Below are 24,517 nucleotides of genomic sequence, written 5' to 3'. Positions count from 1 at the left end.
TGTCCACATGAATTGCAGCACCATATGATTCAATGGTTTACTAAGAGGGTGTCTAATCAGTATAATGATTGGATGTGTTTATAATAGTGTGTAATCAGAGTAAGAGTGAGCCTGTGATGCGACCCCCTCACCTGGGCACTTCTGAATGAGAGAACCATAATGTAAGTGTACCCGCAGTAGCACCTGCTGAAGTATGTCCTGTGCAGGAGCAAATGCTGCACAGAATTAGGCAGATGCCCTGAAGCAACATCTGCTAATAAAATCCCCACTATCTGCTCACTGACTGATTGTGTGTTGCTTGTGCCCTTCTAAAGGAAAGACAAAATACAGGATGGTAGAGTTTGTGACCTATAATATACAGTAGTTATAGAAAAGAAAGATCCATTTGCTTTGCTTTTTCAGCCTTGAAGGAAAAATCTAAAATGACTTTTCCAGTGTAACTTGCATTTCTATAAACATTTCTGATTAATATGGATAACTGTCAGCATGTAGACAACGTGGTATCAAGGTAAAAGTATGGTAGCAGAAAGAATATATTCTGCTACCTAAAACAACAGTGGTCTTTATTTCAATAGGTCTTCAGAATCAAAGGGCACAGATCTCAGTAGACCGTAATATATTACAGCCACATAAAATGAAAAATCTCTCACACAACTCTAACTTTACACAGTCAAACACAATAATTTCCAAACTTTGTCAGAAATAACTCATGGAATACAATGAATATAAACATTTTTTTTTACCTTCGGGCCCCTAAGGGTAAGTTTTATTTTTTGTACCATTTTCCCCAACATTTCCATTTTATCTTTATTCTGGAAACTTCCAGTAACATTCAGAAATGCAGAAATCCTGCAATGCACTATGAGATAAGACTGCACAGTTAAGGTGTTTCTATAATGTGGCCTCTGACCCACATTAGTACAGGGTTGGATCCTGAGAGGGGGAGGATAACAGCTAATGGTGTCTGACTCAGCATAAATCAGTGAACAGCCATTTTGCAGGGGTGCTGAGGTCGCCTGCGCAATGCCATCATCCCAAGCATATGTACACAACTGGCCCAATGTGAATCTCAAACCTACATAACACTCCAGACTATTAAATTATGATTTACTCCTCCACTATGGCAATACAGAGAACACATTTGTCTTAGCTCATTTCTAATACGCATTCAGTTTTCTATTCTCATCACAAACTAATTTCCATATGAATCGCTATAAACATGCAGGGCTCTTCCATCCCATGATGCCACTCTTTACTTTTCAACACAGCCTGGGGCTAACTAGTAAGAGGATGAGTAAGGGTGACGTCTGTCTTTACCAGAGTGGCAAAACACATCTCTGCATGCGCTGTTAGTCTCCTAACATGTCTTCCTCAATTCTCCGAAATGCTTTCCGTGCAAAAAAAGGCTTATATTACTTCATCTTGAACCTCACTCATATACGTATTCACGCTAATTCCAGGTGTATTTACTACATCTTTTGTCAGACCAGTGTTGGGACCACTGCGACTCCAAAGAAGAATCTGTTTATTTGTGTGTAAAGGTCCAGTATGTAGGATTTAGTGGCATCTAGTGGTGAAATTGCAGATTACAACCATTTGCTCACCTCACCCTGCTTTCCAAGCGTGTAGGAGAAACTATGGTGGCCGTAAAACACGCAAAAAACACGAACGGCCCGATCTAGAGCCATTGTTTGGTTTGTCCGTTCTGGGCTACTGTAGAAACATGGCAGTGCAACATGGCGGCCTCCGTGGAAGGGGACCCGCTCCCTCTGTAGATAAAAACAGCTTTTTCGAAGGTAGCGAAAACACAACGATTCTTATTTTCAGGTGATTACACACTAATGAAAACATACTCATAAATATTATATTCCATTTCTGCCAATAGCTCCTCCTAAATGTTACACACTGGACCTTTAACTGAACTTTTATTATGAAACTGAGCCATTGAACTAATTTTCCCACAATCCTCCAGGAATTCACACCTGTGTATGAACTCCTGTTCCTATGGTCAGTGTGTGTGTCTGATCCATGAAGTCACCAGGTCAACAAAAGGGTCAGCTGCCCCTTGTTCTGTCTCTTTCCTCCTGGCTTCGTCTCCAGCACTGTGCACGCACACACACACACACACACACACACACACACACACACACACACACACACACACACACACACACACACACACACACACACACTTCTTGTTGCTCCTAGTTTAGTTAGATTCATTTTGTGTTTTGCTTTTATTATCTTTTTAATAAATGCTTGTGGATAATTATGCTGTTTCTTTAATGTTAATTCAAATATTAATCAGTTCCAGATTAATAGTTTAGTAAATTTGACTCATTCAGTTAATTCATTTTAAATCATATTTCTCTTCTTTAAGAGTGGTGCTCCAAAGACCTTTATAATTAAAGGTATTATTTATTATTATCTTTGATAATTCACCTATACAGTTTGGTGCCCCTTTAACCATTGTAATTCCCTACACTAATGTAGCTTTGTGTAGCTTTCACCTCTACACACTTGGTATCCAGGTGAGTGAACACAACAAGAGGATTTATCAAACAGAAATCGAGAGCTAAGGGTGGAGCTACTGTATAAAGGAGATTGCAATCGCTCCCCAGGCAGGCGACTGATATCTTCCCCAGGTCATCGCTGAATTTCTGTCTCGGTTTATCTTTTTCACACAATCTCACAATGACTCTGTCATTTTGCTCACACTTTATAACTTCCTGTGTGTGTACCTCCCCTAATTGATCTGTACTATTTTGTGTTACTATTTTTATGTCACATATTGCTTAGACAATAATTCATCATTATGAAAAATGTGCTTTGGTTATTGTTACTTTACTTGGATGTTTGAGCTTCACTGTGCAGAATGATGTACATGCACAGAAGGGTGTTTTCACATTCATCTGCTGAAGGGGTAAAGTAGGTCTAATTTTAACCATTTGTTAAAATTGTTACGTTAACCAACAAGGTAATTGAACTTTTCCACAATAGGAACATTTATTATTATGCAAATGTGTATAGGATGAACATTTAAAGGACCAAGTACGATCTACAGTACACAATGTGGTGATAATAGCATGTGACAAAAGTGAATGTGCAATTTAAAAGTTAAGTTAGTAAAATTTACTTGTAAGGGTAAAAACAAAACAAACAAAGGTAATAAGCGATTGGATCTTAGGATTTTGTTATTTAAAAACACTAAACACTAAACTAAACACTAAAACCAGACAAAGAAATTAATGTAGGATAAATTAAAGAATTTAGTGTGATTTGTTTTTAAACATTTTATGTCATAATATTGTGACAATGCAGTCCGCAAATGATCTTATGCTTGTTTAATAAACAGTATGAGGTTTCAAAAGGATAGTCTGACATTTATTTATTCATTGATTCTCTTTTATAGGAAAATCAACACTAAAGATCTCAAGTTTGAGTTCACGTTCTGCTGCATTCTTTTGTTTGGCTACATTTCAACAGTACACGTGCATTAATGCACACAGAATAACAGCAATATAATATATATATATATATATATATATATATATATATATATATATATATATATATATATATACACACACACACATACACACACACACACTGTATCTATATATTGTTTTCCGATACTGCACATACAGAATACAGCCGTGGTCCTAACTCTTTCCTGTAAGCTCCTCTGAGTTACAGTAGCCAGAAACTCCACAGAAACATGGCAGTTGATTTTGTTTTAATTGGAGCAAATTGAATCAAGCAATCATGGGTCAGTTTGCTCATCAGTGTCTCTCCCCCTGATGGGCAGAGTGGACACCCACTATCCATGTTTGATTTCAAATTATTTACCAACTAATTAGCCCAACAGCTCCAATATGGAGTGAATGTAATTTGCGAATTGATAAAATTGATTATGATAAAATTGATAAATTTGATATGATCTGATACAAACACATTGAGTGTACCTTGAAAAACCACAGTTAAACTGTATATTTGTATGACTTTTTTGTACTCCTTAAATACTTTTTAATAATCACGTGTTTTGAATTTATTTGAATGCGGGCTGCAGGAGTATGAAGCCCTTTCATCCGTTAAAGATTATAAGCTGTCAGTTCAAGTGAAAACATGAAAATCAAAGTTGCCATAATGCGGTTTTTCTGCACTAGAAATGACACTTTTGTGAAGTCGACATTTGTCACTGGTCGACTTTGTAACCACTACATTCTGTTTACACTTAGTCTCTTAAGCCATAATCCTGGCAATCTATTGGTTGTAAACATTTTGCTTTGGCTTTCATCTGAGGGGTAAGTTTGCACACCCTGAATGCTCACAAAGCACTTCTTATTTTGCCCAAGTAGTTTGAGGATTTAGATAACAACTTGGCCTCTGTGCAATCAACCAATAAAAAGCCACTTGTGAAATTGGCCTGCCTCTATCTCCTCTGGAAAGGTTTTCAGACTGTGTTTGATGTGGCCCCCAGGCACTGATCATTGCACATAATGTGATTCCTCTTCACACAGAAAAGCCTCCCTGCATTCATAGTGGATGGCGGGAGAAAGTTGCTTTCTTTAACTGGCAATTATCAACACCCCTTAAAAAGCATAATCAAAGCTTCAAATTTGGATATTTTGACTTGGAAGACTGCTCTGGAGGAAGAACCACTTCGAAAGGCAGGAAAAGTAGAAAAATTAACTCTCAGAGCTCACTCTCAGACGCCCCGTTCCTCTGCTCAAAAGTCACAGAGGAACGGGGCTGTGTGAGGAATAAAGCAATAATGAAAGCAACATTATGTGTAATCATGCAGGGAGAGAATGTGCTACATACTGGGTGCAGCAGTTATACAGCAAGCTCTCTTGTACATTAGCATCTGACATGGCTGCCCTCACGTCAATGGGTCCAACACATCGTAATGTAATTGGTTATAATGAGGAATGAATAAGAAAGTCGACTCTTTCAGAAAGTGCGAAAAAGGAAGGTTAAATAAAACCCTGCATACACACAGTATTCCTCAAATCCATTTAAGCCAGAAATAAAACCATTTTACCACTTTGACATATGCACAGACTTCTGCATGGTTAGCGTAAGCGCAATCACTGTCATTCCCACTGGGCAATTCATGTTTCTGTGGTCAAAAGATGGTTAATTCTTGCTTTATGAAAACAGTTGAGGATATGCAAAAGCACTGTGTTTTATGTCTTAATTTCCCAGATAACTACAAAATAACTGTTCATCCTCATAAGGGTCATTGTAAGGGAAAGTTATTAAATCATCATTTTATTTTAATGAGGCTTATATCTTCTAATGATGCTACCCTGAAGGAAAGATGTTATTAACTTGCAGGTTAGTTCATAGTCAGAGTGTGCAATTAACCCACCTTTTCAAAATAGCCTCGGCGAGTAATCAAATGGGATCATAATGAGAGGGAGGAGACTGCAATGCTCTTAGCCTTATCCATTATTGAAAGGGTCTTTGTAAAGGGCAGCGAGGCTTTAAGGTGAGCCTGCCAAGAAGCAAAATGACACTGTACTTCTTTAATAAACCACTGTCAATCTGACTTCTCATGCAACAAAATGCCTTCTCAGGATGTTACCTGGATACAATTAAACAACTCAGCCACCATAAATTTTTCCAAACACAAATAATTAACAGGAGAAGACAGTATTTGTAATGGTAGAAGCAGCAGCAGCAACCTTGATTATTCTTCATATACACAGATGGCAGTAAAAAAATCAAAAAATCCTGGTTGGTAATTGTTTCCGTTTTCACAACCGTTTTCATACATTGCATTTAATGTGGCAAACTGTATAATTCATTAAGACACACACTACAAGAGCAAAATGATCATAGTCACATGATCGAGGGTTTTGGGACCTGGAGCCCTTAACAGTGAGGATCAACAGCCTTGGGGCAATAATAGGCTTCTATGCTCAAATTGCTCTTCTGCTTGGCTTGCAGAGTGAAGTCAAAGCTCAATTAATCCATGTTAATTAGAGATAAACTTGGCAGATTGAGTCAGTTGCTCTTTTCTGTGTCTGATAACCCTTAGTTTGGGAAAGAGTCAAAACGGCCAAATCAAACAGCCAGATCTCGATTCATCCCACAAGAAAAGCCTCTCAGAGAAGAGAGTTAATCCTATGTTTAATAGCTATTAAAAATTCTGAACTTTGCAGACAAGAAGGCACTTGTAAAAAAAGGTAACAAAACTTGGTAATTAAATGTGCGAGAGTAAAAATACAACAGTGGCAATATGAGATGACTTAATAAGGTCTGGGGAACAGAGCATTGTCATTTCATTACATTTACGAAGTGACATGCAAAAAAGAAAATCAACCAATTTGTCAGTTCATTAGAGAGCAATGTGTTATGTATTAAAAGTTTTATTGCAGTGTATTTTTCTGAGTTAAAATGACACCCACTCCACTCCCATTAGACTCAATATAAACATTAATGCACCTTTATATTGATGATGTGAGGTGATGTTATTGTGCTTTATAGTACCACTTAGGTCAGAATGATCTCCAAAGAGAAGTCTGTGTTCTTTCACTATGACTGAACATTCAGGACAGATACTTAATCTCACGTTAACAAGGGCAAATAGTTTAAATAGGTGCGAATGACCCAAAGGACATATTACAAATGTGCTTTCTAAAAGATGTGGAACATTCGACAGCTTCTTATCTAATAAACAAATCTAGAACCAGATATGGAGAGACTGCCATCAGCTCTTCTGTACTGACTTTTAACTGATCCCATGTTAGGTATTTAACATTTTGTTTATTTTTTCAAAACTGCCTGAAATAATTTGGTATTTGATTTGTTAAAGATCTGGACTAGAGAAATATTTGACCGATGAATCAGCCAGGCTGCAGATACTGTATATTGTTATTAGCATATATGTCGGCCAAAAAGCAGTACAGCGATGCCATATTTTTGTTTGCGGGAGAAACAATATCTCCATGAAATAGTTTGTCCATTAGAGAGCACTGGCAAGTTTTTAAAGACACAGTGAAATTAAAAATACATTTTGCAAATGCCAATCCTGTTTCCCTTAATCGTTCAGGCATCTCTTGATTTATGCCAAATATGTGTCAATTTTTTTTTTTGTGTGTTTTTATATAAACCCCCCCCACAAACACATTACTACATTATACAATCATTTTGATGGCTCATCTTGAACTCATAAATTTACATAAATTTAACCCAATCAAATGTGATTTGGGTAACTAGCTAACCAGGCCCGTCGTATAAAACCCCACAGAACCATTAGCTGGTGCTAGCTGAGCAATATCATAGTGGGAGGTGACTTGATTTAAATGTATTTTGTCACTATACTTCGTCCGGAAATCCTGTTTAACTGGGAAATACGTCACATTACGAAAGCTGAAGACGCTCTAAATGCAGTTTCACTGTGAGTTTAATAACCAAATTTAAGGGATCTTTCTCAAAAATGTTTCCTTATATACTTTCAGGTGAAAAAATGAATATCGACTAATAAATTGTTTTCAGATGTTTTAACTCTTGACTATCATGATTGGTATGGGCCTCAAAAATCCAGCAATAAAAAAGGCATTAAAAACGAAGTTCTACTGTCACCTGTGCTGCTGAAGTAAAATGACATTCAATGTTATAATTTACAATACTTTATACAAATCATACACATATAAAATACCTTGGATCCTTCCACATAGCCTCTATCATCCATAACATGACTTGCAGCTAATAAACATCTCTCTTGTTTTTAATACCCAGAACTGATTAATATTCCACTTCAGTAAGGACATCAAAAACCCACACTCATTAATAATGGTAACTAGCAATATTTTTAGATAATGAAAACAGATCTTTCACCATCTGCAACCTGACCACCACTTATATTGATAATGTATACTACATATGTGCTATGTAACATATATTCTATTACACAAACACTAAATATAACATATAGCTCACTAGGCTACTCTATCTTTATGGAGTATTATACGAGCATTATGTGGGAATTCATATGGATGAGTGCATGTATGTTATTGATTAATTATAATAAAAAAACACCAATGATTGGGACTTAACTACAATAAGATATCTGATGTTACAATGTATAACTACCACAAAGCGTGATTCAGGTTTGACATTTTTCATTTCACATTTCAGGCAACGCTACAGTGATAAGTCAGTGATGCCTAGAGGGATTTTCTTTTTTCCACCTGCTGCCTCCACAGAGAGATTAGCCCACAACAGCACACGTGAAGCTGCGAGGGATGCTGTGTTTTGCTCATGGGTACAAGCAGCAGTGTATGTGCACGCATGCCAACAAAGAGACTTGAACCTGGGTGCTGCAGGTATTAAAGAACTGCTCTGTAAATCATGGCAAACTGCTGCCAGAAACACGTAAAGAAAGGATAAGAGTCAGACAGGAAATGAAGACAGAAGTCCCTTTAGCCTCCTTTCCTTAATCTTCTCTTTCCTTGAATGACTTCATCATAAATTTGCATAACCAGCAAGACTGCCTCAAATTTTTGTCACTGATCTTTTATAGTTTCATTGACCTAGACTGTATTTTTATTCAGCCTCACGTCTAAAGAGCATTTTTAAAAAGGTAAGCAGAACTGCAAGTGAATTTCTTCGTTCTCTGGCGTTGAACTGAAAAGCCTCGTGAGATAAATTGTGTGGACTGATTAAAATGCATCTACAGCTGCCGTTAACACATTGTGTGGGCTCCTGAGAGCCCTTGTGGATTCGCCCCCCCCAGGTCTGGACAACCTACATCAGGTCTGAGTCAGGGGGTGTTTCATCGGTACTATGACTCAACCACAGGGACAGTTAAAGGTGGTTGGCAAACCCCTTTACCCCTACACCCACACACCTCGTTCTGGCCTATATTTGCATCTAAACGTTTTTATAAAAAAGTATACCATATAGCATATACAGCCTGAGACAAATGGTAAAATAAACACAGCAACCATACCAACAATCAGCCATAATAAAGGACGACAAGTACTGCTGACTCCATAAATGCCTGTAGCAAAAATTCAGAAAACAACAAACAATGCATCTTGCTTCCTATTGCCAAAAGTACATCAGCTAGTAGTACATCAGAGTAGTGTGCTGAGAGGATGCTTTTCAGTATTACAATGAGAAACTGCAAACATCTCATAGTCATACTGATAAACAATGACTCCATATTCATTCAGCGCATGATAATGTAAAATTTTGCACAGGCTTTAAGAATTTATCAAAGCAACCAGTGTTGTCATTTGTACATTAAGCATCATTCTGCACACAGTTTCCAGCACACCCATGACAGACCAAGAAGTATTTTATGCCCAAAATAACAGACAAACAAATGTAGAGATAAAATTTCAAACATTTTTATTGTAAGTTACAGAAATTATTCATGACGTTAGCTAAAACGAACATGCAGCTCTAACATACCCATGCATCTCCGTGACGTCCCAACAGTGTTTCAGTATACTTGGCAAGAAATCTTGTACAAATATCTGCAAGACATCTCTCCATCTCGTCCTCTCGTCCATGTTTTAAATCTCATTCACTTGTGCTATTATTTTCTGCGTGTGCCTGTTCCTCGATGTCTCCCTCTTTGTCTTCCCCTCTCTCCCTCCTCTTTGGTTTTCCCTCTCCTCACCCAATCAAGAGATCTGGCCTCTGACCTTGCAGCTCAGTGCCATTAAACTCCTTTCAATTCGGCAGCGTGTAGCGCCTCGAAAAACACAATGTAGCTTCATGTAGTCCTTAATATCAGCCCTTGATATCTGCTTCCATATTTTTCTCTCTAATATAGTCTCAGTCATCTTCTGATGTAAGGTGTAAGAAAAAAAAAAGAGGCTTTAAAAGATACATATATGATTATTTCGCTTTACACTGGTATTTCAAACACAGTCAGGGGAAAGGTAATGGTGTATTAACTGACTCCAATGGATCAATGGTATATTCACACTCATATCAGCAAAGGTTCAAAGTATTATACAGTGTTGATATTGACAATCCATGCAGATACATTTTTAAAATTCAAATTAATTTAAGTACAGTTTCTTTTCTTTTTCTTCTTTCTTCACAAATAAATGATAATGGTTTATAAAATAGAGTATTTACTGTATACTTTTTAAAGGTTACATTTACAAATAGGCATAAAGCATTTTGTAAATTTTCCATGTTGTTTTCCAATCTACTAGGGTCATCTGCCACCTTTAGAAGTACAATTTACAGTAGTAAAATGGAAGATAATAGAAATCAATGCAGATGTTCAGATGTTTTTGTTTGCATATGCAGATAGAAAGCTCGGCTACCACTGTACAAAAATTGAAAAGCTGGGGACAATAAACAAATACTCACGAAGTTAAATCCACTTGACTTTCCTGTTCTGATCTGATGTTAGTAGTTCAGTACATAACTTAGTCTCAGCAGTTACAGAGGGTTTACAAAGGGTCAATGATCTCTCAGGGGACAAATCTAAGCAGGCTTGGAATGGTTTGACTGCTTTTATAGCTTGCTATTATTAGCTATCCAATATGGTTCTCCCATGGGATTATAGTCCATGCAAGGATCACAAAGCCGTATTGAATATTGATCAGATCATGTGACTCGGTTGTTGTAGAAGAACAGCAACAAAATAAAATAAAGGATACAGCAGGTGGCAAAAGATAATGTCCAAAATGACTGCTGATTCTTGTCTGCAATGTCTCAGTCAATATTGCATTTATGGTGCTTCATGCTGTTAACGTTCACTTCGAACACTGTGGGATAGATTTCCTAAAGCTTGCATCAAGTTTAGAATATCAGTGAAATTGTTCTTCATTTTATTTCCCCCCACTTATCCATTCCTGATTTCTCCTGAGCAGCTATAAAGAAGCATAAAAAGAGACCAAGTGCCCAAGCTATGCCTGGAACATATTGCCAATTGGCCATTCTTTTTCAGAAATAATGAATATAATATGATATTTACAGTGTAGTATGTGCACGTATATTCAAAATGATATCGGTATGATGATCAAACATTTGTATAGTGCTATCTTTCTATTTCCATTCCCATATATAGTTAAAATTTGTCATGAACTTTAATAGCCTAATACTTTTGTAAGGATACAGCTGGCATGTATCATGTATCATCACTTAAATGCAGCAATCACATAAATGACAAAGAATGGTTTGCATATTCGTATTCTTAGTTTTGTCACCGTTATTTACATTGTGACTAGTGCCAGACTGAAATTCTTCATGAAAACAGATTGAAGGAATATATGTTTCTGCATTCATGTAAAAAACAAAACAAATGCAAAAACAAACCAAACAAAAACAATCACATTTTTTTAAACTCCTAAATATCTGCATTGTCATCAGCCACAAAAATCCAGTGTCAGTCGGGCTATAGTTTGGACTTAATCTGAGACATAATTAATAAATAAATAATAAATGTACTGATGTAGTCTACCAAATAACAGCTTCTTTGTATAGGAATTTGTATAGGAGAGAAAAAAAGAGAGCTGTCAATTAATCAGTTGCTAGAAAATTACAATAACTCTGATAATCAATAAATCGTTTCAGTCATAATTTCTTTCGAGCAAAAACTCTAATCATCCTCTGGTTCCAGTTGGTCAGATATGAGGATTTGCTGCTTTTCTCTGTTTTATACCATTGTAAACTGAATATATTTTGGTTATGGACTGTTGATCGGTCAAAACAAGACAGTTGAAGATATTACCTTGAGCTCCGTGAAATTGTGATGCGCATTTTTCATTGTTTTCTAATGTTTTATAGACCAAACATTTCATCGATTAATAAAGAAAATAATCAACAGATTAACTGATAATGAAATCTGTTAGTTCACACGCAAAAGGTGGTTAAGTGCTCTACTGGTTTTAGACCATCCACATTAGGTCTGTCTAGGTTGATTTTCTGCTGGACCCCAAACCTTCTGGGCTCTGGTTCCTCTAGATAAATGTGAATTGCCTTTCTGCGTGGAGTTTGCATGTTCTACCAGTGATTGCGTGGGTTTCCTCCGGCTGATCCGGTTTCCCCCACTATCAAAAACATGTATATTAGGTTAATTTTCCTGTCAGTGCCCTTGACCTGTGCACTGGCACTTAGAACTGGAGTTGGTCCCCGGGCACTGCACAGTGGCTGCCCACTGCTCCTAATACTTTGGATGGATTAAATGCAGAGAACGAATTTCACTAAACGCTGTACTGTGTATGATTGTGTATGTGACAATAAGCTTGATTTGATGTCACATATTAAGTTGTTTACAGTACAGTAATGAGTGACACGGTTCATTTTTTCCCAGCTCTGTTACGAGTTTCATGTATTGCCAAAAACAAAACAAGCCAAACTTGAGCAACAAAACATACCCTTCATCTATATTTTGTTGTATGATTAATTATCCTACCATGATACTTTCACATCTTATACTTTGAATAATTCATGAGGAGAGTGCTGGGTGGTCTCTTTCACACACCTCTTATTTGGAACAATGTGGGGAGGCAAGTGATGGGAGTAAAATGAAAAGAAAACAAGAAATAATACGGATCTTTGAATTTGAATACTGATCTGTCAGAGCTGCTTGTCAAAGGCAATAGCCACAGGCTGCATTCAGTCAAACGCGCGTGAGTAGGACTGTGTTTGTATTGCTGGTGGGTGCTCAGGTAATGTCACTGCTTAAACAATGTTGACTTGTGAAAACAGTACAAAACAATGTAGCTAGAATTTAATCAAAATAAACAATGTTCAAGTTTAATTAAATTGCATTCTCTGTTTCGGATTGCCTCCAGTACAAACATTGGAATAAGATTACAAGACACAGTTCAAGCAACTTTGGAAATATTCAAATTGGAGAAGTTTGTAAAAGTGCAATACTGTAAAAAAAGATCTCAGCCGTATTAAAGTATCTAAGTTTGATACAAATGGTCTTCCTCACGTAGCTGTCATCATTATGATAAACTGAAACACATTTCCTGCTCTGTTGGCTCCCTTGGGTGTTGGATGAATGAGGCAGGGGAACAGCCTCAGTACTAATCACTGAACCACACTCAGTCCCTCTAGGAGTGTTTTAGTGTCCGCTGAAAAAAAAAAACTGTGATTGTATTAAGAAGTGACTGATCATGATGATCATGATGTTACAATTCCAATGGGAGTAACAATGAGCTGGTGCTCTTTAGATAAGCATACCTATGTGCAACAAAAACTCCTTAAAAAACAAATATGGAAATGGTCTAATGTCGTCACTCAAAGTGCCTTTAGAGCTTGAAAACTCACCGTAACTCACCAACAGTTACTCACACTTAATGTTACAGCTAGTACCACTTTTGAGATTATATATATATAATATATCACATAAACAGTCCAAAATGGCCCCCACTTTCTCTCACTTCCTCCTTTTCTCCACTTTATTCTGTTTCGTGTCTCCTTGAAGTTGCTTGCTTAGTGAAGGAGGAGCAGTGAGAAAGCATTTGGATCCACCCAGGGACTCTGTAGCTCACCACACAGCAGCAGTTTAGCTAACAATAGCCCTGGGTGATTGGTTTAAGCACTAGGAATGGGGTGGTGATCTAATATTTTAACAGTAGGTCTACCAAGGCAATGTGTTCTAGCTGTAGCTACAGTGACTGTAATGTTTGATGTGTCCTTCTACCTTATATTGTCAATATGTTATTTAGATCAAATTACCCCAACACACATACATGGTTCAATATCAATCAAACAAAATGTTTGCCAACCGATAAATATGTTTTGCTGCTTTGGCTAAAATCCAGAGACATAACTTGAACAGAGTAAGAAAAAACAGTTATATAAAAAATTACTATTGGCCAATAAATCATGATTGGATTTTATAAACTCTCAAATATTGATATCAGTATTGGCCTCATAATTCCCAGAATCGGTCGGACTATACTAACAAACAGTTCCTCAAATACTTGTTGATTTTATGTTAATGTTAAGAACAATAATAAACAGTATGGAATATCACTAGAAACCCAAAAGTTCTGTTACTATCTAACAGCAGAGGAGTAGAGATAATTTGCTGACCAATTTTGCTAAGGAAAGCGATTTGGAGACACACACTTCAACAGCCCTGTATTTATACAGAAGATACTTTGTGGATTTTTGTTTGACTTCTCACAACCACTTCCTCACATTAAAAGTTTGTTGCCACCTGGAGACCTAGGCCGGGTTTCATCAAGGGTCTGTTTGCTGAAGATAAGCCCCAAATGAAACTCTACTGCAGACAGACCCTTTTGCAAAGAAATCATTAACATGGCCATTTCTCATGGCACTTCACAGATTCCTCCCATCGTTTTCAGCATCCTGAACCCTGACAGTGTCTACTTAATTTAATGACTTTCTTGACTGCTTCCAGGTAAGTGATTGGGAAGTGTATAATCTTTTAAGAGGGCTGAAAGGTAACGCTTAGAGGAGGGAACGGCTAATAATGTTTTATTATGAAAACAGATTAAATTAATCTTTGGATTAATCAGTTGCTCTATGGACTACCTCACAACAATCTTATTATACTCCTCTCACAACACAGCATTACTGAGACACTCTCAGTTTGCAAACTGCTGTCCACACTGCATTCCTTAAACCGCTGCCATTATTTTTGATTTTTACCAGAAATCTAATTCATGTTTACCTTTGTTTGTCATTCACTATGTTTATGATTATAAACTGTTTAAAAAGCATTTATGTCAAAAACTTAGATGCATTAGAAAATGAAGGATTCGAGGTAAAATGCTGCTGAGGAAGGACATGGACCCTGAGTTCAGAGCTTATCTGCCATGGCAGCTGTTTTATAAAGGCAGCCACACCTTCAAGCTTCTGTCTGGCCAACCCTCACTACATCTCACAGTCCATTTGCTGCTGTCTGCTGACAATATCAATGTTCCCCATGCACACACTCACACTTTTACACCTGTGTATTCACATAACATTAAAAGGTTCAAACTGATTCTGAAGTAATATAGACAGATTTACACTCAAGATATTCTGATAATTTCTTACACAAGTTTGTATTTCCAGCAACTTCAATCATTGACCTATGAACAAATTCAGCAAGCCTCGCAAGATTTTTTACAAGATTGTCCAGATCTTAATCACTCTAGGCACCTAACAGGTCTTAGCTTGCAAACCCACTAAGGCCCTGGTCTTGCTAACGCTAGCAGCAGCAACAATGACAACGACACAACAATAGTAATAATACAATGACAGGACACAGCATATTAAAAAAACAATAGCATAAATGGAATGAGGCAGGAAAAGTCGTGGATATAACTGACAAAATCGAGGATGAAACATAAAAACTGTAATGAAATAGTATTATTAAGGCTGTCCACTGATACAGCGACAGAACACTAACATGCAAGTAATGAGCCAAAATCTAGTAAAAACTGCTTTTGGCAAGATTTAAAAAACAGAGACCATGCCAGCAGATGTAATACTAAAGGTAAGGACTGTTTCATATGAGTCACTAGTACAGAAAAAAGCTTGATCACTCTTTGTTTTTTAAGTGTAGAACAACATGTAATGTGATTAACATTACGTTAAAAAACATCAACAGTTCAAAAAAGCCTGAATTGGGGCAATCTGGGAAAGTTGGTCAATAGCTGGGCTGCCAAAATTTGCACAATTTGAAGCTGACATACAGTTGGTAATGTTGGTTTAAAATGCAAGTGGATTTTTCAATTATCATATTGGGAGGTAGAGCCATCTATATATCCCAGTTTGTGCCCCTTACTTAACCAATGTACCCACATCATACACTTCAAGGAATGCAAAAATTGTCCTGAATGTTTAATTACTGACCTCTTTCCAACTGTTTTCATTAAGGTTTCAGTGTGAATTAGCTACAAAAACTACTGCCAAAAACAGCTACTTGAGCTACTTGTTCCAAGGTGCCCCTTAGGGTTGCTTCTAAGGACGCTGTGTCATGATGGTAGGAAAAGTTCAGGGGAAAAGGTTATTGCTTCCAATCTGGCAGGGGAAAAAAGGAAAGATGATGATTCTAAGCTAGAGGGCACTACTGTGGCCTAATTATAGTCCAGATGGTCTGAATAGGTAGGACTTCCAACAATTAATTACTGAATGTCCATGTGCTACACATGACCATTATCCCTCCAAAAGGGTGAGCAAACATATCCTCAGTTCTTATTAAATGGAACAATTAGATTGTTTTTGTCCATAAAATTGTGATTTAAAGAGATTATGTTTTAAATATTTCAGATAAACCTTGACGTTTACATCTTAACACACAGCTTTACTGCCTCTGTCACATTTGATTTTGTTTGCAAAACACATCCGCTCTAGAGAAATGCCCTGGCATTTTATGATCTTGCTCATAGCAACCATGGGTCTACCTTTTATCTCAACCCTATCACAGATGTTTCTGTGATGACATGAACCTCAAAAAACATAATCTTTTCCCCTGATAATGACCAAACTGTACCAAATTTGATGTGCACACTGATTGTGCTCCAATGTTTAGGGGACGAAAGTGTTTCAGCCAAGAAAATTAAAGTGCCTTCAGGGTAAATTTTTAAGGACATGGCTGTGATTTAGAACAAGGGTTACTGTGGATTTCTGGCACCCTGTTTGCAAAAACAAGGTGGTTCATAAGAGAACAGGAAATAGAGCAGTTCTTTTCCCGACAGACATCCAACTGGCCAAATGACAGGAAGTTTATCTTTCACTTCAAATAGAGTTGGACAACTTCCTTTCCCAGCAAAGTGAAGATGATGTGTGGGTTTGCCGTGGCCACCATTTTTCCCATATGACAATTAATTTGATACATATAATCTATGACAAAGCCCATGGGCCCCATTATAGGATCCAGGATATCCAAAGGGTCTTGTGAAGACACTTCAAACCTATCTTCTTTTGACAGATACAATACACTCCATTCTGCTTTAATAAGAGGAGAGAGCTGCCTGTGTCTTCCTATACATATGTTGATTTTCACGAGTTGGTAGCATGCTTCAAGTTGGAGAATGTGGGGTGCACTTTTTAGAGGGGAGTGCAATGGAGGAGGAGAAAGGGAGGGGACATTATGGAAATGAGTTGAAATTAAAGAGGAGAGAGTCAAAAACAGCACAACAAGGGACAATCATGCCGCTTGTGTGATCATAGAGTCAGAAGTGCGAGGACAACCATTGGTAGACGTAACAAAGGGAAAACATAAAGGGATTTTACTGAGGGTAACTTGCTTTGATGTGGTACATTTTGTGCAGGAGGCATGTTAGAGTTATGGTAATGACTCATCAGAAGTACAATGAACTGTTAAGCAATGTCTCCTGTTCTTGTAGATGAGAGAGATGGGAGAAGTGGACATTTGGTCTGGTACAGCAGAGGTCATTTTATTTCCTCAACAAAACTGCTTTCCCACTGATGCATTAAATCAGCATCCATCTTATGAATGTTGTGTTAATTTGGAAATGCCATATGGGTAGAAAAATGTGACATCACCACTGAAGGCTAAAAGGTGTCACCAAGTTGTGCCAAGCACAGTATCAATGAGTATTTAAAATTACTCTAATGCCTTGTTAGTCAATAGCGTTACAAACAAAATCTCTTTTTTAAGACAACACATATCAGCAGTCCCAATATCAGGTTAGCACTCTATGTAAGGATGAACCTTATTTAAGTTGCATGTGACATAAGTAAAAGATTAACCTGGAAAAAGAAAGAAAAGAAAAAAATGTTTGTGAGCTGTGGCTTCAGACGTGGAATGCAATACTTCGAACGAGCTGTTATCACAGTTGATGGTAAATGTGAGTTGAGGCGTGTATCGCTTTTACAAACTCAAAAACCATGAATTAACTGCAGGCTCAGGCATTTTTTTCTTTCATTAAAGCAATCAAGAATGTGAACAAAATTAAGGCGTCCTGATGTCTAATGCATTAAAGCTTGCTCACACCCCATGGCCTTCACTTTTGTGTTTCTACAGTGATGCTGTGATAATTCACTTTCACAGAGCTCCTTTTTTGCTCAGTCACTCAAACAAAAGTATTGACTTGACTCATCAAATTCTCAAGGTGCAGCCGAAAGCAATTACAGAGCCTCTGGGTGGAAGAGCTATAGCCAAGGCCTTTTTCTTACTCTGCCGCTAATAAAGGCTCGTCTTACAAACAAGATGAATCATGCTCCTCTTTTCCTTAAGCCTCAGCACTTTGGTGAAACCTCTCAGACTAGCATTGTATGCTCATTACACGTACACCTCACTGCTGAAAACAATAATGGCTCAGATTTCCACACCATTTTAGCAGGAGGAAGATTAAGCCTAAAGTACAGCTCTGTCGGAAGTACTAGAGGCATAAGATGCCTCTGCAAGGCTCTTTGTCTCTTTCTGAGCTCTGATACTTTTAGTTTCGAAAGGCATGTAGCTCCTATCTGAATCTTATAAGAGTAATTCATATGTTTTTCCTTTTGTCTCATTATGTGTGAGTGTGAAATGGTAATAGGTGTGATTCTGACACATGATAGTAACACAAGGATTGCAGGTTACATGGTATGTGTTCATGTACTAATTGGGGGATTCATGTAGAAAAGATGCACTGTAACATCTTTACCCTGCTGCAACATCCTATTACTCATCTGCTCATGTGGAGCAGATGAGTAATAGGATAATAGGCTGGGTAGTATACACAAAAGTTCGGTTGTAAGATGGATGCAGCTCAGTAAGGCAGCTCAGAAATACGCAAGCTGTTCTGATTTTCCACAAAGGGCATCTGGCATCATGATGTTTCTGTAAAGTTTGGTGGCACAGGCGCTGATTTTATGGGATGACATGGATTTACTCCCATCTGTGTAAGAGTCAAAAATAATAACTTGTCTGAAGGCAGACACAATCTCAGTGTGGCACACAAACTACTTCAGACAGCAAGGGGAGGAATCCAAAATCACACTTTAAGTATTACAGATTATGAAAAATATATTATTTATTCTATAAGTTATGTAAAACATAGAAACTGGGAATTAAACAACCCCAAGCATCTAAATTAGGCTACAGAATATTTCTAGCAACTGACTGAATGCAGACATGTCTACACTCAACAACAATTAAAAATTAAATAAATTAAGCTTAATAAATTAAAGAGGATTACACAGAAATTAATGCAGATATGACTCCCACTGCCTCCCTTTCCCCCTTTCCAGTTGGAGATTATCAGTTCATAAAATAATCTATCCAAGGTGATATGAATAATACTGCAATATAAATATCAAATGAAAATACAGTGCTTATATAAATTAACCTTAATGATCCTGACAGATTCGAGAGACATACATTTAATAATCAATCTTTAATACAGATCTGGAGTAAAGGTGTCTTACCACAGTCAGTAGCCTATTGATACTGATATTCCACAGAAAAAGCAAACCAAGCCAAAAAACAGTCCCTTAGAAAGCAGAATCCACATCTTCATCCTGTGTGTTTCCCTCTATCTCAGACAGGAAATCTCTCCAGAGTATCACAGCTGCAGGAAACTACGGCACAAATGACTGTCTGGACATTCTTCATGAACAGAGGAGATTTGTTGTTGTTGTTGGATTTGTTTTGTTATTTTTTGTTTTCCTGCATTTTCAAGGCAAAATTTGTTTGTGAACGCTATGTAACACGAGCAGAACAAAGACAAAGCAGATTCAATAGGTCTATTTGTCTGCTAATGCAATCGGAGGCTGTTAGCTAGTTACCTAGTCTGGTTAATTAATCCCCAGAGGTTTAGAGAGAGCAGAGGCTGTGCTCTCGATAGGCCTACTGGGCTCAATCAAGACCACAAACTGAACATTGTATATGGCATAAAAGTGTTGTAGTAAACACATTCTCTTCCCTCTACCAAACCCAGGGGAGCTCTTAATGAAACCACAGTGCACACATGATGGTGCCTCCACACAAAATGAAGAGGAGAAGAATGGCGAGAAAAGACAGAAAAGTGTGTGAACTCACACAGCTCTGGCCTTCTATCTGAACTCCTCTGTGACATTTTAGTGCTGCTGCTCTCTGTGGAGACTGTTTTGCCAAATGATGGGAAGAAATCACAATATATTATAGGGAGTTATGCTTTGTCTTTAATTATGTGCTTCACCTTGTATGGTTTTGTTTCTCACAGAGAAGTGAGTTAGCATAATGCAATTAGAGTAATTTCATTGATCTATGTTTTGCCATTCACCACAGAATGTGATCATTAGCAATCTGTTGTAATGTAATGGTTCTCCCATTCAATCTAATGTTACAGACGTTATGAGCGTAATCTGTCCAAATGGCATTTTTCTTCTCACATGATGAGCATGGATGTCACAGTTGTTGCTTAAAAAATGCTGTTTTTTATGGTTAATTCACAGTTACATGAATGGAAGATTAACTTTGTTATTTACACTATGTGTTCAGGGATCACTGGGCCATTTTATGACCACTGTCAATTTAAACCTGGTTGAAAGTGTTTCAAAAATTCAAAATTAAACAAATGCCAAGTAAGACAATAAACATTCTGAAAATGTATTTTTTGCAGATGCATGCTTGTACTGCACGTGTTAGGGAAGCTTGATAATTCAGGAAAGACTGATGAAACAAAGTAATAAATAATGTGTGTTCATTAAAAGAAATCTTGATGGCATCTTGCTTCTGTAATTTCATATGTATCTGCTTCAAACAGGGTTTTGTGGTGAGACATAACATGACAGGAGGTGGGGTAATTCAAATGTGGTGAATAACGGTAGCTTTTTTCCAAGTACAACTCCTGTACTGGTACATAGGGAAGAGAGCACAAAAAATGCCCAGAAAGATACATTTTTTAGTAAGTGGTGGTAAACTTAAAAAAGAACAGGCAGTTGGAGGAAGACAGTAAAGGTTCCAATCATATCACCATGGCAGAACATTTATCATCCGTCGAGGCCTTCTTGTAAATCACCACAAGGTCTTGCCCCCAAATTACCCAGGACACAGCCAAAAATAAATAATTAAAAGCCCATTTTCTGATGTGAGGTTCCTGAATGATAAATGATGAGGCTTGGACGGCGAGCACGAGGAGTCAAGCTCTCGAGTCCTTCAACCCTTGGTAGAGGGAGGTGAAGGATGAGGCGGTGGGGTGAGTACATGGGTTCCAGTTTTATAGCAGCTGACTGACCGACTGACTGACTGGAAGAGAAATGATCTTCAAACAACAGGAAGTTAATGAAGTTCTACGTTATTTTATACCACGGTTACATTAAGTTTCTGACTGACACTTAAAACATAGTTCTGGTCATGTTATTGTTATTGTTCTACAATAGCGTATAGCAACAGCACTTTTGCTTCTTGCCAAATTCCTGTGGAAAGCATTTGTAGAAATGATTGCATTACAGCAATCATTACGCGCCTTGGACCTTTTTCCTCCAATATTTCCAGCTGCCAAATTATTATTATTATTTTTTACTAACAGTAGTCAGAGCTATTTTCCATCAGGTGTGATATCAATGCTATTTACGTTGTACCTTACGTTCTGGTATCTGGGTAAAATGTGCTGTTGTATACAGCATTGATAAAATTCATCTCTTCTACGTGTATAAGCTATCTTTGTATATAAAATGTATCTTATACCATATGGGTATAATCTTGGAACTAAGAACATGTCCTAATACTGAAGAGAAAAATACAACAAGTTCTACAAATTAGTTGAAAACGTACATCCTTTGTAACTGCCCTGAATGTTTCGTGGTAGAGTAATGAATTCATTTTGCAACATATAGCTATGCATTAGCTATTGTCATGGTTTGAGGGTTTATGTATAGTATTTCCTGTTTTATTTTGAAACGCTCTTTTCCCCTCATGTGTCTAGTAGTTTTGCTTCCTGTCTTTGTTTGCTTTTACCGCCAGTTTTGATTGTTTGCTCCGCCCTGATTAGTTTCACCTGTGTCTCGTTGTCTCCCTTGCCCTGAGTGTATTTTGTTTGTGTGGATTTTGGATTGTGGACTTTGCATAACCCCTGTCGGAGTTGTTTGCCTGTGGACTGCTTTTGCTGGTTTGGTCTCTGCCTGCACAATTCATGTAAGCCCTTGTGCTTTTTTTTGTCATTAAATCAGTGAACTAGACTTGCCCTGCCTGTGTGTCTGCAGTTGGGTCCAACTCCTGCTTTCATGGTTCCCTGGCTTGACAAACCAACACAGCTATAGATTTAGGTTACTTTGTGCGGTGGTGTTTCAAGATTCATGTAACGTTATTTATGGTAATCATAGGATATGGCTAGCCAAGGTTGGTTCAAGTTATTTTTCTAATTTTGACAATCTAATGGTGACAACACATTAGTTAAGGTTGTAAGGATTATTGCTTTTGCTAGTAGTTGTGTGTGTGTGTCTGTGTGTCTGTTTAAATAAAAGTTTTTAAATTTTTTTTTTTTTTTTACATATTTACAAATTGTACTTTTATGGGTTATTGTTGTTTGTTGATTCCCAGTTAGCTAACGTTAGCTAGCTAGCAGGCCATAGCTTTAGCTTACCGGTCAAGAAGAAAATTGGCCACCTCGGCATGGCTTTTCAGCCCTTGAAGCTCCTTTAGCTGACTCCAATGGGAAAAATATATATACTGTATATCTACATACATGGGTTAGATGTGGCATATAAAATCCAATACCAGGCACTCAAGTGGATGATAAAAAGTCTTTACAAACAATAAACGACACCAATAATTCCACACACCTGTGTCAAAATGGACAGTGCCTGCTTTAACCACTGAGGGATATTTACAGTATCTAGAGATTAAAGTATCCACTTGAGTGCCTGGCCTTTTATATTTGCATATTTTTTGTCAACTTCCTGTCCCTGTACATTTGTTGCATTTCTAAAGTTAAGTCATAATGCAAATAACATTAAAATTTAAACTTACATAGTCCTTTTTATAACACAACAATCCTACAGAAAAAACAAAACAAAAACTGATTTGTCTCTTAATTGTATCTTTCTTGTGAGACATGAACATGCACAGACTTTGAAAACAAATGTTCCTCCTGGGACAATAAGACTATCTATGTATCTATTTATGCACTGCAGTGTAATATTACATGTAATAGGTATATTAAAAACACGATATTATCTACAATCCAAATGTGTTTTGTATCTGAAAGCTTCAGCAGACTGTTTTATCGGACCATCCCATGTTTTATAGTTCTCACTGTGAATCATATCAGACATTAGATTAGTCATCTCTTATTTTGAAGGCAAAATCAGCTGTGTGATTTTTATTTCAAGTGCTGCCTCAGAAATTACCCGCCTGTCTCACATCTATAAAAAAGATAACAACAGAACTATCCAAAGTTCAAGTTGTTGTTTAGATTCCTTGTGAGTACACATGTGATAAATCTGCCATTTAGATTTTATGTAGCCACAAAGTGATGAGTGATGGGGCAGCAGAGGTGTTTGTGGAATGTTTCTTTGCTTTAAAGCTTAGGTGTGTTTTGAATTTTCTTTTGTATTTGAAATCCTAATATTCATTCTGTTAATGAGAAATAACAATCATACCTACAGTATGAAATAACTTGTGTGATTATGTGTGCATGTAGAGTCATTTCATGGCACCATTTATAGCTAATTTCATCCATGCTGACAAAAACATTGCATTAAAATAAGTAGAAAATGATATGCACTACAAAACAAGGAGGTAAATGTTAAAGTATAAATAACCATCACAAGAAACACCTGAAGAATCAGTGATGAAAATATGAATACTTCAGGCAAATACCAGCCTAAAAAGGTACATTTTGAGCTTTCTTTTCTCAGATCCTCTTAAAGGTATTTCCAACTGTTTCTGTTCTGCATTTTGGCACAGTTAAAAGGCTACTCCTAGAACACCTGAGGGACTGTTGGTTGTAGTCAGTAAACCATTTTCACTACTTTTAAAGAGCAACATCGAACAACACCTTTCTTAATTCACTCATGGAGCTTCATCAGCTAACGTCAGAAGAATCTCAAAACAGATTTATCACATTTCATAAAGCCAGTTGTAGTTGAAAAGCCAAATGAAAAGAACTTAAGTTATCACTCAGTGATCCGCACCAAAAAATAACCTACAACACCATCCACAGGTCCATGTCATGTCATAAATAATTAGTGTCAGCACGCAGAGAAAACTGATGAAAGCCTTTGTGAAAAAGCAAAAACACTGTCCTTTAATGGCAAATCTGAATATCCAGTGGAGTTGAAAAAAGTGAAGTTTGGTCCAGTGGAATCTGAATCACAACACATTCATATTCCAAGTCCAAATCCAAAGTGTCTTAAATAATGTTGCTGATAGCTTATGTACTGTGCAGACACATATTCAGCTTTGTCATCTAAAAACAATCCAGAAATTTCTAAGGATTAGAGTGTTTACTTCAGAAACCAAATTTTTTTTTAGGTGGGAAAAGCTTGTACAAAATAGACCGTCATGGAATAATAAAGCCCTCCATTAAAACACATGCTAATGAAATTCATACTAGGTTTAGCAGCTCCCAAAAGCAGGGTGAGGCAGGGTTCACTTCAGATTTTATAGACCCCAGAAGCTGTTGAGGAAAAT

General features: G+C 37.3%; 1 protein-coding gene across 10 annotated transcripts in view; it reads right to left on the bottom strand.

Moving 5' to 3' along the window:
- Window positions 1-24,517, bottom strand: part of lingo2 (leucine rich repeat and Ig domain containing 2) — a 215,139-nt gene that overhangs the window by 8,513 nt on the left and 182,109 nt on the right. Inside the window, exon 1 of one of the 10 annotated variants that reach the window (XM_044205726.1) lies at window positions 19,330-20,012. The exons of 8 other annotated variants lie outside the window; for them this stretch is intronic. Coding sequence is in view for 1 of the 2 variants with exons in the window: in XM_044205717.1 (XP_044061652.1) it covers window positions 9,430-9,513 (84 nt within the window). In the remaining variant the exon portion in view is untranslated. Of the gene's footprint in view, window positions 1-9,429; window positions 13,734-19,329; window positions 20,013-24,517 lie in introns of those variants that run through there. One more of the 10 variants, XM_044205717.1, reaches the window with a different exon arrangement.

The sequence above is a fragment of the Siniperca chuatsi genome, linkage group LG8 (genome assembly GCF_020085105.1).
Source record: "Siniperca chuatsi isolate FFG_IHB_CAS linkage group LG8, ASM2008510v1, whole genome shotgun sequence".
Lineage (NCBI taxonomy): Eukaryota > Metazoa > Chordata > Actinopteri > Centrarchiformes > Sinipercidae > Siniperca > Siniperca chuatsi.
This window is presented reverse-complemented; position numbering and strand designations above follow the sequence as displayed.